At 33.2% G+C, this 16352-nt stretch overlaps 1 protein-coding gene and 1 pseudogene across 3 annotated transcripts in view; both read right to left on the bottom strand.

Annotated features, from left to right (window-relative positions):
* Window positions 1–2507: 2507 nt before the first annotated feature.
* Window positions 2508–8539, bottom strand: LOC148606937 (uncharacterized; annotated as a pseudogene). The gene has a single exon (XR_015915466.1). The product of XR_015915466.1 is annotated as an uncharacterized LOC148606937 (transcript).
* An 873-nt stretch (window positions 8540–9412) lies between these two features.
* Window positions 9413–16352, bottom strand: part of LOC148606936 (A disintegrin and metalloproteinase with thrombospondin motifs like) — a 39388-nt gene continuing 32448 nt past the window's right edge. Inside the window, exons 17-18 of one of the 2 annotated variants that reach the window (XM_088546813.1) lie at window positions 11856–11994; window positions 9413–11338 (exon numbers count right to left, since the gene is read on the bottom strand). In XM_088546813.1, coding sequence (XP_088402939.1) covers window positions 11882–11994 — 113 coding nt within the window. In that variant the 3' untranslated portion in view covers window positions 9413–11338; window positions 11856–11881. Of the gene's footprint in view, window positions 11995–16352 lie in introns of both variants that reach the window. The other variant, XM_088546811.1, reaches the window with a different exon arrangement.

The raw sequence follows: 16352 nt of genomic DNA, 5'->3' as shown, positions 1-16352 counted from the left end.
ACAAGTCAATGTAAAATGTTATTTTGGGTTATCTCCCACGGGAAAGGAAATACTGTTGAGTAAAGTTTTAGATTCAATTAAATGCTAATTGCTGATCAAAATGCATATTGCTATTTACAGGGCAAGGATGACGACCCGCTCCAGGCTACATGTGCTGTCAAAGATGAGACTTGAGCCGAAAGCTCTGATTTAGTTTATATTGTTATCAAACAACTGTTTCACCCTTTGGTGACGGCCTGGAGAGTTTGTATATACAGATTTACAATGAAACGTCTCACTTTGCCTAATTAAAAGCAACTTCTTCCCAAACAAGGAAGCCTTCTCGCCGAAGATTAGACTGTTGAGTCAAAACATCTGATTTGGTTTCAATCATTATCCATTTCAATTATTATTCAACAGCTGTTTCACCCTTCGGTGACGGCCTGAAGAGTTTTAAATTGCAAATAAGAACATATATATTTACAATGAAACGCCTAACTTTGTCTAATTAAAAACAACTTCTTCCTATACAAAGAAGGCTTCTCGTCAACTTTTCTTCCATCTGTGGCACCATCCAATCAGCATCTACGCACAGAGTTTTCACTTCACAATTCATGAATACGTTATGTCAGAGCTACTGAAACTACCCAAACTTTTTTATTGTGCTAGATTTCTTACAATTAGGGCTCTAGAACAGTGTTATTTTACTACATGGTTATAGGCATCACTATACAAATGTTTTATGGTCGTCATCATGAACTTGTGGATCGTTATGGTTTACCCCATCTGTAACGTGAGAACCGAATTGTTCACCGCGTCCTCTCGCGTCGACATTGTGATATTTCACGAGCAACTCGGTGAATGTTTCTAGAAAACCAAATATGACGCTTTTCCTATCGATGCATCTGGTCCATTTCCCACTCTTAAGTGAAACCCGTGTCGCCCATTTACTTAAAAGTTTCTACGTGAATGTTATTTTGTGTTTTTTGTTGTGCGTTTGTCTGTTCCTGTTGTTATGTCTGGATTGTGTTTTTGTTTATTACCATTCGAATCCCGTTTCCTTTGCTTCCATTAATCAGCATATCGAACAGTTTTGTATGATTTTTTGATGGATGTTCATTTCGCGAGCTAGTTCTAGTCATTTGGATAGTTTTTAATGATAATTTGATGAAGGATTTTGCTTCGATCCATGAGCTAGCATATTAAGTAGTTTTTCAGATGATTTGATCTAATTATTGAAGCTAGTCTTATCAATTTGATAGAATTAAATTTTTCAGGTTTTGTTTAAGTGTAAAATATTACACTTAAACAAAACATGACACAGACATTTTACTGCAATCATTCAACTCATCAGTTGATCAGTCTTCGTGTTAATCACAAGACCTAAGTAGATCAATGAGAAGAATTGGTGAAAAAGTCACGAAACAGAAATTCCTCCATAACACAGGTTCCAAAAGGAAGAAAAAATACAGAATATAAGTTACTCTAGAAATTTGATTGTAATATTTGTTCCTTCAGGAATTTTCAAAAATATGATAAAATAATCTACAAGGAATGTTTTGTTGGATCTCTTGTTATATTTGTTTTGTTTATTTGTTGGGGTTTAACGTCCCAGCAGCAATATTTCAGCTATATTCAGACGATGAACATGAAATTGATGATAAAATGAACATGAAATGATGAAATGAAAAAGGGATGGGACACAAAGACAATGGGGTCGACAAATTTTGACTGCCACTGGAAATTGGGAGAGATGGTTAGGGTCGGGCAATTTAGCCTCCTGTGGCGGAGCCCTATGGTTCCTACTCCGGGAAGATACCACAGTATGGTTCTTTAACGTGCGAGGAACGTGGCATCTTTCCCAACACGGTGCACCACTATGGTTTGCGGTCAGGCTTTCCGTATTATAGCCTGACAACCCCAGCATGTAACACACCAGGGGTACCCCATTCCACCACCTGGGGCACACAACCCAGTTGCTCTGTGGGCAGAGCGCCCTAGCCCCCGGCTAAGGTTCTGAGCACTATTTAGTTGCCTTTTACGACAAGCTTAGCGCTGCTGCAGGCCTATTCTTTTGACACCCGGACCTTCACGGGGCGATTTCTTGTTATAAAGAACAAATATACGTTGACAAAAAGACCTCAAAAACATTTGTTGCATACGAAACAGATGAACACCGAACCAAACAGTATAGGCTAAAAGTCTTAAGCTTTCTGATAACTGATTTGTATTAAAAGCCTTCAAATTATCTCATATAAGGATCAGATAATTCGTTTTCTTCTCAAAAACGGTCAAATGTGCTGTTAAAAAAAATTCTTGTGCATATTAGAAGGTTAGTTTTCTCTGAGTTTGCATCTCTGCAAAACTTGAGATTGTACTTCTTGTAAACAGAATCTTGGTTGGAAATGGTCAATGTTTTTGCATTATTTCCTCACCTATATAAATGGTCCATGTTTCATCATTTATCGCACATGGAATCGAGTTCCACGACAAGAAACTCCCATCAAAGCAGTGACACGTTCCGAAATTGTACTTTTTTTTATATTTTATTTGTTTTTCATAGTCAGGATTTTACAAAATCCCCTACACCACCACCTGACTAGGGTGTTTTGGGGTATTTAAACAAAAAGAAAGCATGACTGACTATCATTTTTAGTGTAAATCTAATACAAATAAATTACACATTGTAAATGGAAGAAGAAAAGGCCTTCCACTCACACTCTCACCCAGCTTTCACATTGTCTGCTTTGCTTAATAAAATATACAAGAGAAAAGTTTTGCCTGTACATATATTTACATGACATGATAATTATGGAAATATATGTCTAAAAGGGGTCCATCTTCTCTCAAAGTTCAGAATTTTATTGTTCTTTACTGCAATGAATTCTTCTAAATCGTGTCAATATTGAAGTTTTGATTTTAGTTCAATAATGTTTGGAAGTTTCTCTCTCAACCTACATTGGTAGATATAATTTTCTATAACAATAACAATATAATTAAGAAATGGAGTCTCATCAGTGTATCCTAAAATAATACTTGATTTTTTCAACTGAAAATCTTGATATAAATTCTTTATATTATGTGACACAATATCCCAAAAACACTTAATAATTCTACATTCATAAAAGAGATGTTGAATAGTTTCTTCTTCAGATCCACAAAAAATACCGTATATTGTATCTTTTAGATGTATTCAGTACAAAAATTTATTTGAGAGAAGAATTCTATGAAGCATCTTGACGTATTGAAAGATTTCATATAAGTGTGATTGCATACCTTTTTCAAAAGATAGAAATATTTTGAAAAATCATTAATTTCTATCAAGCACTTCTTCCCACTTTTCAAGTTTAGCATTTGGTGAAATAAAATACGCCATCTCTTAAGTTTTTTAAACAAACTTTGCCTTTTTTTACAGATAATGATGACTTGAGAAAAGAATCTCTGCATGAAAGTTTTGAAAAGTAATATTGTTTACATTATTTCTAATGTAATCTTTTACAAACTTAGGTATGCTAGATATCAGACTGTAATATCTCATAAAATTATTACTTATAATCACTTCCTTGATTCTATCAAAAGACATAAAGCTCTTTGTTTGTGGATCTATAATATTGTACAAATGTTGAATACCAAAATGTTTCCAACCTTTATAATAATTCATTTCTTCACAAGGTACATAACTCAGGATATCGATTGATAGCATACTTTCATACAATTCTTCACTATTGGTTGTGCAAAGGATAAACTACATAAAATATCTCTCCAAAAAGAATTAGCAGCCCTTACACTTATATCCTTGATTTTTTCTTTTTGAAGTTGAAAGATACGTTCACCTCATTAATTGTAAAAATTCTTTAACAAAAGTTTTTGCCAATGGCCACCAGGATTCTCTGTACCCAACTCACCTTAAGATAAGACATAAAAGACTGAATATGACTCGTGTTTAGCCCACCTTATCAGAGTATTCCTCCTAATTTTGTCTGATTTGCCATTCCAAATGAATTTAAATAACATAGAATTAAGTTCATTTAGCTTTTGGTCTGGTAGGTTTGGTAATGATGTAAAGAGGTGAATTATCTTTGAAATTGATAATGTTTTAACTACAGTAACCTTTCCCATAAGTGTCAGTTTTCGATGTTTCCAACTTTTTAACACTCTTGATATCTCCTTAATTTTTCTTGCAAAATTTAAATCAACCATAGCACCTAAGTCTAAGGTAAAATCCAGACCCAGAACACGGAAATTAGAATGTGACGATTTTAAATCTAAATTTGGACATAGAACATGATCAGAAAATCTCTAACTCCCAACCCAAGCTGCTCTGATTTTTGAGTTATTAACCTTTAGACCAGATACTAAGTGGAAGGAATCAAAACATTTTAAGGTCTCCCTTAAAGAGGATCCTTAAAGAGAAAACATTAAAAAGGTATCATCTGCATACAGACTAATAAGAGGTTCAGAATCATTGACAATGACACCACGCACATCATTATTGTTTTTTACTTTGATAGCCAATAATTCAACACCAATAATAATAAAGAGATAAGGAGATAATAAATCTCCTTGCTTGTAACCCCTCTTTAAATAAAAAAAAGTTTGACATGTGACCATTATTGATCACACAGCTTTTGGCTCCAGTGTATAGGACCTTAAACCATTTACAAAAAGAAGTACCAAAATTAAAACTCTTCAAAGCTGTGGTTAAAAAATCCCATTCAATAAAGTCAAAAGCTTTCTCAAAGTCTACTAAAAGCAGCAATCCAGATATGTTGTTTTCTTCCAAATAATGCATAAGATCATATAATAAGCGAGTATTTTCACCAATAAATCTATCCTTCATGAAACCATTTTGTGAGTCACTAATGATGTGTGGGAGCACTGATTTCACTCTATTAGCCAACACTGCTGAAGCAATTTTTAGGTGGTCAGTATTAAGAAGACTAATAGGTCTCCAATTACTAATAAAACATCTCCTTATCCTCTTTTGGTATACATGTAATAACTCCTTGGTACTGGAATGGTGAAAAATGTTCCACCTCATAACCATGATGTAAAGATCGAAAGACAAAAGGACCAATATCACCCAAGAAAAATTTATAAAACCCATCTGACCCTGGGCTTTTCCCATTGGACATTATTTTCAAAGCATCTAAGCATTCTTTAAAAGTCAAATTACCTTCACAGACATTTTTTTGTTAATTAGAAAGTTTTACTTCATGTTCAAAAAAGGACTGATCAGAATTGTCTACATTTTGCGAGGAATGAAGCTTAGTGAAAAAAACGTTCTTGTTCCTTTAGAATAAGGGACTGGTCTGACAAATGGTTAGAATTATCATCGACAAGTTCAGTAATTGTCTTGTTCACAGAATATCGCTTTTCAAGTTTACAAAAATATTCAGTGCATTATTCTCCATTCTCATACCAGTTGGCACGAGACCGAAGCAAAAGCCCAGATATAATGTTGTCTCTGCTATGTTCTAGATCAATTTTCTTTATATTCAATGATTCTAATAAATTATTGTTTGGCTGTTCATTGAACATTGTCTCTAGTAGAGGATATCCTTTTCTAGTTTCTAATAAGAGTCTTTTAGCTCTTTTGATTTTTTAATACTGTATTCAAGGGAAACACTTCTTATCTTCATCTTCAGAATCTCAAAGAAAAATTGATCATCACACTTCAACTTGACATTGAGTAAATCTACTATCTCCCGATAAATAGTATTCCTGAATGTTATCTCTGATGCATTGTTTTACTCTATTTTTACATTCTCTAAGTATCACAAATGTTGGGAATTAAATTTCCAATATCCCTTCCCTCTCTCTGCAAGACTCACAGAGAATGTAAATAAGATAGCAGAGTGATCTGTTATATATCCTGGAGTAATTTAGTAGTTTTCATTATTGAAAAGAGATCCTCCGAGACCAGAAAATAATCAAGGCGACTTTGTCTCAACGGAGTAGGTTGTCGCCACGTGTATCTCCTAGCCTCAGGATAGCAAGTTCTCCAAGGATCTATCAACTCAAGGCTATCAATAATATCTTTTATCTTTTTTCTGTGAGTTAACATTTCTATTAATTCTGATATTAAAATTATCGATTGAGTAATCCAGAACTACATTCTAGTCACCACAAAACAGAATGCTATTATTTTGAAAAGACAAGGTTTTCTGATAAACCTCTTAGACAAAATTTTCATCAGAGTCGAAACCATACAGATTAACAAGGGTGAGTCTTTGTTCACATAAACTCTAAAATAATATATCGACCACTGGGGTCAGTAAAGGAATCATATACATTGAAATCAATTCCCCTTCTAAATAAAATACAAACTCCTGTGCATCTGTTACTGTAGTGACTGAAATAGCCTGTTCCACCCCATTAATCTTGCCAAGCAGTTTCTACTACTCTGGAACTATGAGTTTCTTGAAGGCAAATAATGGATGCTTTTTTTCTTTAACCAGTTTAAGTACATCAGTCCTTTTTCTAACACTAGAACTAATACCCCTAACATTCATCGATAGTATACATATATTATTCTCCGTTATGTATCGTGTAAAGAATAACGACTAATAGTTGTAAGCAAAACAATAAAACAAGAGCAGAAAGCAAACATACAAGCACAAATTAAAATCAAAGATGACACCCTTTTTTCTCTCATCAATTTATCATTCAACATCATGTGTAAACAGTTTCAGGTAATAGGCAAACAAATATTAAAGTCATACCAAATCTTCAAATTATCAAATTGAGTACAAGTTCTAATATAGGTGCATTATTTTGTGAAAAGGAAGAAATTCATGTATGCACTTATTCCCTGGTTCAACACTGGTAGGATTGGAACATCACAACAGCAGAGGCCTCGGGCATGTGCTGTGGTAACCCAACCCTAGCAGCAATCCAATGTGAACAAAGCACATACATGCTGAAAGAACATTTGTAGAGACAAAATAAAACTCAAATTTTCAGATCAAGAGAAAAATTGATTCTAGCAAAATAGTGGTTCAGCTAGTATAAGTTAATATGAGAGCGATCTAACTTTTTAACAGAAAAAACATTAAGAAAGAAAGAAAGAAAAAGGTACACAGCAAAAAGAAGAATAATAACTACTTAACCATGTTAACTGTCGATTACTTACATATAAATCTTTAAGAACTTAAAAGAAAGTTTAAAATTTTTCATGTATGTTTTATGGTAATTGAACTAAAACATTTATAGAGGAAAAATTAAGCGGATGTTCAAGCTGATAATATGCATATCTATTTTTATCTTTATCAATTGTACATTTTACTTTATGTCTCTTAATTGACCGAAATTTTCTGACTTTTAAAATAAAGTTCTATAGTTATATCCCTATCTTAGCCTTGACCATACTCGATAATTCAAATTTAATCAAAGAATTTAAAACAAGAAGCTATGTCCCTTTACTTAATACAGTATTCATAGAAGAAAAAAAAATTATTCATGAACAAATTAAATTATGTGTAGTGTCACCTTCTATATTCACCTTTTTCCCCAGTCTGATTCAATTTTTCTTCTACATTGTCAAATATGTCCAAGCGTATTCTTTTGCCTTTCTCTGTAGTTTTGGCGTAAACACAGTCATTAAAGAACCAGACACTTAGAATTTCTGGATTTCTGTCAGCCTGAACAGAAGTCCCATATTTCTTTTTGTAATGTCATCATGAAATTTTACTTCGTTGTTCAAATTCTTCGTCTGGCGCATGATCCTGGATTTTACCTCAGTGTTTATAACTTTCACAATAACAGGTCAGAGTTTATCGGGTTTTCCTGGCATTCTATGGATTGCAACAATTTCTTCTGCTGTGACATCTATTTTCAGATCCTGTTTGAGAAATTTAACAAAGTCATTTGCCAGATTTTCATCTTGCTTTTCAGGATAATTTACAACCCGTATGTTGTGTTTACGGGAGTATTGTTCATTATAACTGGCTTGCTTTAAAGCTTCAATGGATCTCCTATCAGCATTAACAACTTTCTCTTCTAACATTTCAATTACTCTATCCTTAGCTCTTAACCTCTCTCTTAAGTTCTCATTCCCCATTGCAAGTCCATCTATCTTGTCATTTAATATCCCTGTTCTCTCCCTCAATTTGTCGTCAAAGTCTTCAACCAACGTATCTTTGAAAGACACCAATAATTTATTCACAATGGAGGTGACAATGTCTTTTAGATAACTTTGTTTGACTAGACAGTTCATTAATTCTTCCAGATCATGTTTGGTCACTGTGCCCTGAATTTCAACAAGGTCATTAAGAATTGTGGTCACTTCAATATTTTCTGTACTAGTCTCTGACAAATGAGATCTATTTTTTTTTTTTGGAATGTTTTTTTCCCCAATAATTTTCTCCAAATTATGGTACAATTTTCCTGTAAAACACATGTCAAAATTGCAATTTACTGAAGAGCTGATAATCAGCTTGCTACTAGGTCGGCAGCCATCTTGTCCTCACCCAAATTGTACTTTGCATGTCTAGTTTCTTTTTCAGGAAAAATATTTATCTAATATCTTTTCTATACAATGGTTACGTTGGTCCTGAAACTGACATAACATTTGCTTTATTATAGTATGTAGGAGAGTCAGAGCTACAGAGTAAAGTGAAAGTAACATCTATCAAATGATCGTCCAAACTGTCCAATATACTGTCTCTTGGAAGTAACCAACATGAAACAATAATACAAAACGGTTAAGTGATATACATTATGGAAGTAACTACCATCAAATCAGCATACAAAACTGTTCAATGTACTAGATTATGGAAGTTACACCCATCATACAAAATATCGATCCAATATGCTAGATTATGGAACTAACTACCGCCAAACCATCATACTAAGCTGTTCAATGTGCTAGATTATGGAAGGAACAACCACTAAACCACCAAACCACCATACAAAACTGTTTAATGTGCTAGATTATAGAAACAGCATCCATCAAATTATCAAGTCTGTTCAGTGTGCTGGTTCACGGAAAAGAAGCCACCAATTCATCAGAAAAAAGTGTTCACTGTGTTAGCTCATGGAAGGAACATCAATCAATTCATCATAGAAAACTTTCTATGAGCAGTGTGCTTGCTCTTGGAAGGAAAAACTATCAAATAATGGGAAACTGAAAAATGTGCTAGCTCACTATAATAGAAGGAATGTCATGCAATATTGTTCAATGTGCTGAGTCAGAAAAATAGCTTGCAATATGACCATAAGGCACCGACCAACTGTCACTCTTCCTCTTTTCTGCTTGTGCAGAGTGACAACGAAGTGGAGAATGCCAATTTTGAAATATTGATCCTTTGATCTCTAAGAACTTAGGCCGCGATAGAAATTACCGCTATACTCTGAATTCAAACAAAGAGAGTGTTTTGTAAAATAATTCTTATTTTTCAAAAAAGCAGTAAGTACATGAAGACTAATACTACACTTTTTTATCAATTTTATTTGAATTGGAACTTATTACATTTTTGTAGTTACAATAAAAATACAAGAGCAATAACCCTTCTCTTCTGAAATTGTTTGAATGTGAAATGGCTAGACTATGTTTTACAAAACTTTTGAAACAAATACATTGAAACCTATTAAAAGTACTGTTATTTCATATGAAACAAATGAATCGTTATCAAAATGGACCTATTTGGAAATTTATTTTGTAGTGATTTTTAACATAGCCTTGTATGACTTACAATTGGTATTAAAAGTCATGAAGTTTATTTCTATAATTGTATACATAGTTTGTTATGATAGCAGGAAAATACCTTATCAAAAGTTGAAGAAAATATATATAATGCTGGAAAATTATCAAATTTCTATTTCATTCAAAAAATGATTGTAAAAAGAAGATAAAGAGCTTTGCGGAGCGTAGCATGATACTACTGCAGCATATCAAATTCTGTTCACATGATTTTTCGTAAGAAATCCAATAAAAAAACTATTTTGCAAAATCGGACCAAAAGTTAAAATACATTCAATTTTGTGGTGTGTGTCCTTTTTGATTCCTTATAACTCATGAACCGTAAACGATATATGATTATGATATCTGAAAAACTGAAACGCTTACGACGACGATGACGACAGGGTCATACAATTAAACGAGGAAAACAATTTTTTGCGGTCGTATAAAAATGAATATTTAATAAAGATTTAAATATTAATTAAATACCATTATTTTTCTTTAGAGAAGTATTCTCTACTGAATCCGAATACAAAATGCATTTAACTCTTCCCAAACATGTTATTGTTTTCAAAAGCTTGGCAGATAAGTTTCTGGAAACAAAGTTGATTAAGTAGCATGCCAGTGAGCCATCAAAGTTATACACAAAACGTAAATCGTTTGTAGAAGGCAATGATGTCATCAACCCTATCAACCCTGTCAGGTTTTAAAATGCACTAATGGTTTTAGAAAATGATCTTTGCAAATATTTGCCGATTAGAAGCATAGATAATATCTGGTGACCAAGTTGTCTAATCAAGCATAACCAAAATATAAATGTTGTCCTTTTCAGTATTTCTACCAAATTAAGTCATTAATGGCTTAATAAAAGCAGAGATATAGGCCAAAATGTGTTTCACAATAAGTTACAAATTTAACTTTGAATGTTTGCAGCAAGTGAAACCAAAAGTAAATCTTTTTATAAAAGCTCTTACACCATTTCCACAACGTTTGGTTAAAATTGGTTAGGGAGTTTTCATGTAGAGGACAATGAGGAACGTGTATGGACAACGGACATTTAGATGAACATAAAGTGATTGTATAAGCTCACGTGGACCACTGGTTAAATAATGAAAGGAACTATAGCACAATAAAGAAAATATAAAGCATAATGGGATATCTCCATAATACCCTTGTAATTTGTGAATAGGTTATTACATCTAATTAAAATACACCTATAAAGTGTATTAAAAATAAAAATTACAATATACAATATAGAATGACTGCGGAATAACACTGTGCAATGAAATGAAGAACTATACAATATAGAGAATATATTTAAGCATTATGGATTACCTCCCCTAGATTACAATATGCCTAGTAAATGAAAATATGAGATAAGTGTTTCTTTTATTGCTAAAATGCCCTTGGTTCCCTAAAGCATCAGTTCAATTATTGCTTTTTTTTAAGTTAAGATTTTTAGCATTGCTTTCAACAACCTAATTAAAAGTAGACCTTTCCACTGTTCCGCCTAGTCACCTACATGCAGTGACTGAATAGTAAAAATATCATCATTCAAGGAAGTCCTCAATTCCGTTGAACCTCAGAAGTCATGCAATTTTTATAATTATCAAAAAAACCTTTCTAATTACAAAGTTTTTTTTAAATACTTATGGTTATCTGTTCTTTCTGTTTTTCCTAAAAAAAATAATTATTTACGACAGGATCAACGTTTTCACCACTACTAGAACTACACACCTATACAATACTGATGATTCAAAATTTCCTTTTTTTCTTTTTTTTGTTTCGTTTTATTTCGTTTCTCAATGTGTTAGCTTGACAACCTATTTTCAATTTTAAACGTAGCCAATCAGGCGGATATCTTTGACATTAATAAAATGTAGTTAAATTTTTTTATATACATAATTGATTTTTTCTTTGAGAATCAATCGTGTAAAATATAATTTCAATCGTATACTGTAAAAACGGACAATGTATTTATATGAATTTTGATACATTTCAATATTCATCCGCGAGAACTCTTTCGCGGTGGAAGTACTTTTAGGCATTTAATTGACATCGGATGCAATCGACAAATCCGCTACTCTTCCTCAATGAGGCGGTACGGACTCGGACGAAGTTGCGATGAGTGATATTGGATGATTTTAAAACTAAGAAGTCACATGACTTCCGAGTAATCAAAACAATTTAGTACCATCTGGAACTCGTATCATTTGTCAATCATCCAGTTCTCTTTGTGGTAACTTGTCTCTTTTTATCTAGCCATATACCTACTCCAACAGCAACCAATACAACTGCAACCGTTATGCCTATGAGTATTTCATTTGTACCATCTAGAAAATAAATTGTCATTGTTTCAATTACACAGCCATTTATGTGCATAATGTGAGAAATACACGATATAAGTTTAAAATGTTCAGAAGTCACGTGCTTTGATCAGATGTAGAAGAAGGGGAAATGAGTCATAGGGTTGTATTAACATAATTATATTATCATTTACTCAAATTTCAGATTTTACGAGAATAACTAAATTCTTTGAAACAGATTGGTTTTATTCTCTAATACTCCGAATCTCTCTCTCACTCTTATTGTACAAAGGGAAATAATCCAACCACTTGGTTATTAAACCTAAGATTTTTAAGAATCATCAGTTGTTATCCAAGGTTGTTTGCAAGATTTATTCTGACTGAACGGAATTCAACCTTTAAAGCTGCATTAGCTGTCCAATTTGTTCAGTTTTGATTCTACTGAATTTTGCTGATAAAATGAAATAAGTTTGTAGTAATGCAATTGAAGCAATAAATATCGATAATACATTCAGAATATTGTGAAAACAACGTTTTTCAATCAAAGAAGATCGATAGCTCAGACCTAATTATTTTTCGTCATTACTTCCGAAGATTGCCGACAGGACATTAACATGGGTTAAAAATACTTTAACCAAGGTAAAAAAAGGGTAATCAAGGGAACCAAGGTTATAGTGGTGATCAAAAGAATGTATTCCCGGGACAAAGACCAGATATGGAAAACAGACATACACAACAAAGAACATAAAGTAACTAAAATCATACATACAAAGTAACAAAAGTAAATGAGCAACTCGGACTCCACTAAAAACTGGGAGCATGGACCAGGTGCACCGGTTGGGTAAGCGTCCTCTGCTTTTCTAGAAACACCCGCCGAGTTGCTCATAAAAAGTCAAGTCCGGGGTAGACAAACGAGGAAAGGAAAACTATGGCCCGTTGAATAAATCAGTTTTCATGGTGCTGATGGATACACCATAACGATCCACGAGTTCATGATGACAATAACGGATACACAAGTAAACACGTGTCTTGTTAACAATTCATTTCATCTATTCTTGATTAGTTTTCAAATAAATAATGACAGTTACTGACCATATTTGTGACACATTATATCACATTATATCACAATACGTAAATTTTAAAAGGATCCTTGCATAATATTCGAACTTTTGTCTTTTACGGCTTGAATCCGACGGTCTTCCTTGCAATTGATTACCACTTTCGCTTTGCAATCAGATTTGTTTTTAAAAAAAGAGATCCTTACAGCACATGCGTGGATGGTTTATTCCCATTTGTCCCACATTTGAAAAAAAACTATATTCCCAGTTGTCCAACATTCTTATAACAACAAATTATTTATTAGTGTTTTGACAAAGTTATAGTCTTTTTCTAGTACTCCACTATCACCATCTAGTCATATACATGTAGATACATATTTTTGATTGGAATTAAAAATAAATAATAATAATAAAAATAATATGTGAAGTTAATTATTTTAACTAATTAAACCAGCAGTCATATAATAACTTTTAATAACTGTCAACTTGAATCAAAGTCAAAATGGCTAATGCACAGCTAAACATAGAATTCATAGAGAACAGTAGAGGTGGACAAAGTCTTGTTCACAACAATTACCGTTTCCAGGTAAAGAATCGTCGTGAAGAAAGGGTTTACTGGCGGTGTGCTGTCAGAACATGCCCAGCTACTATAAGAACCTTAAACAACATACCAGTAGGTTACAACATTCAACACAACCACAGAGCAGAGCCATATAAGTTAGAGGCAGCAAAGATGTTAAACACAATCAAAAAAAGATGTAGAGAAGAAGCAACAGCTGTACCAAAACTCTATGATGAAGAGGTAGTAAAATTGAGAACACCTGAATGGAATGAAGAAGTACAAAATATGGTTGAAAAACTACCAACATTCCAGTCTTCTAGAAGCATACTTTATAGACAACGTTCCCGTCTACTACCAAAGTTGCCAACATCAACCAACGACATTGATTTACAAGGTCTATGGACCCAAACATCAGCTGGTGAACAGTATTGTACATACCAACTGCACAAACCAGCAACTTCAACTTCAGCCTTCAACTTTTGTTCTGGACTTCGAGACTGCGACAATCAATGCAGCAAAGACTGTCTTTCCTAACATTGCAATTCGATGGTGTTTTTTTTCATTTCACGCAGTGTATTTGGAGGAAGACACAGCAATCAGGACTACAAACACAGTACAAAGAAAATGAAGTCATCAAGACACTGGTACGCAGAGCCGCAGTGCTACCCTTAGTTCCTCTGCAGAGTGTAGAAGATGTGTGGTTTAATGCTTTGACTGACTTGGAAAATGCCGATATTAATATCAACACAATACCATTTACAGACTATGTAACAACGCAGTGGGTAGAGTCTGATCAGCAAATCTGGAACCACTTTGACCATGATGAATCCAGAACAACCAACCACTTAGAGGGATGGCATTCCAAGATTAAGAAACAAATACAGCAGGCACATCCGAACATCTACACATTAATTACTCATCTCAAGCAGATCCAGTCAGCCAATGAAGTAAATATCATCCAAATTAGAGCAGGGGGACTACCAACAAGAAAGCGCCGCAAATACAGAAATATTGACAACAGACTGCAACTACTCAAACAAAGACTACGCAACGGGGAAATCACAGTTATCAATTATGCTGATGCAGCATCTCAGCTTATTCACCTTGGGTAGAAGTGTATGAACATTTTACTGTTTGTTTTATACTGTAATAGTGCATTATTATCATTCTCTGTTAATTTTTGTGCATCTTGTTATTTTCATAAATATTGAAATATATCATAAAGCAATTAATAAATATTAGAAAAAAATATTGTTGTTTCAATTATCACCCAAGGAGAAAAATATTAATATGGAAAAAGCATCATCAAAAAGCACAGTTCAAAATGCATTCAAACTATCCACATGGAATATCTCCCTCTGTTACCAGGCATCAGTACAAAGGATTGGAAAAGATCTATTTTATTTTATAATAAGTTACATATTTTATAGCAATAAATATACTTCAGGAACAATTTATCTATAGATACTACATAATACAATTAGATAATATTCAGAAAAAGACTATACATAATTACCTATTGTAATAAGGGTGTGAAAACAACTAATTAACATGTACACAATTCCCACTTGTCCCACACATTTTTACCTGTAATTATAAAATGTGGGACAACTGGGATGACACCGCGTGGATTAAGGTCACCAGAAGTCACATGCATACGGATTTATGTTGGTCGATTTTTTTTTTTGTCTTGCAAAACAATAAATATATAGACACCTATTTCATGTATTTAACACATTTTATTTGTGGATATCGAATGAAATTATACAGGAAAAGTACAATTTAGTAGAAATAATTCAAAGTTAAGGTATATTTCAACAGAAACAAAAATTTACGAAAATGACAGCTAATGCAGCTTTAAATATAAATATAAAGTAATAGGAGTAGCTTTTAGATCAACAATAAACTCGAATCATTATTATTATAGTATTATTTCGTAAGGTTTTCCATACTGGCTTAGTTATTGGTCCGAGTCTAGCCATATTTGACCTAGGCGTAGCCGTAGTCCAATATTTCTAGCCGAGAACCAATAACTCATGCAGCCAATATGGAAAACATTACGCAATTATACATTTATTGACTACCTAGTCCAATACGCTAGGCCAATATGGATTTTAACCAGTCAAATATGACGTATTGGACTGGCAAAAGCCATATTGGACGGCTATATCCGTGTTGGCGCACTTTTGTATTTTGCATCGTATTGGCAGTTTTGATCATATTTAGGCCAATATTCGAAAGTTGGTCAATAAAGAATTATATTAAGTAAAGGACATTTTATTTTAATCGTACACTCAGTCAAAATACCTATGGAATGTGTGTAACAATCACCTAAAAATAGACCATCTGTCATATCATACAAATACTTTTTTTTATTATCTTGGAAAATTCGTATGTGAACATTAGTTTGGTCTTGAAGTAGAAATATTTAAATATACCCACTCAATCTCAAGCACAGACTTTTAACCGCTTCCTGATTTACTAAAAATCACTCCGCTAGTTTAAAAAGGTCGACTTATAATAAGGGACATAACTCTTGAAATCAGTGATATGTTTGTATCATATTCAATTTGACCAAATCCTATCAAGTTTTGAAACAGAATGAAATCAATCCGTTAATTTGATGTTAACATGAAATTGGCATCAAATGCTGAATACAAACGTTCAAATAATTTGTAAGTCATGACCTTTACCCTAGGTCTACTTCGTTAAACGAGAAACGCTTCTTAATACAAATTCGGGAAGCTATTCTGTTACACTGTAGT

The sequence above is a fragment of the Perna viridis genome, chromosome 9 (assembly GCF_037379345.1).
Source record: "Perna viridis isolate PV_CMFRI_1.1 ecotype Kerala chromosome 9, ASM3737934v1, whole genome shotgun sequence".
In the NCBI taxonomy this organism is placed as follows: domain Eukaryota; kingdom Metazoa; phylum Mollusca; class Bivalvia; order Mytilida; family Mytilidae; genus Perna; species Perna viridis.
The sequence above is the reverse complement of the archived record's forward strand: the minus strand, read 5'-3'. Positions and strand labels throughout refer to the sequence as shown.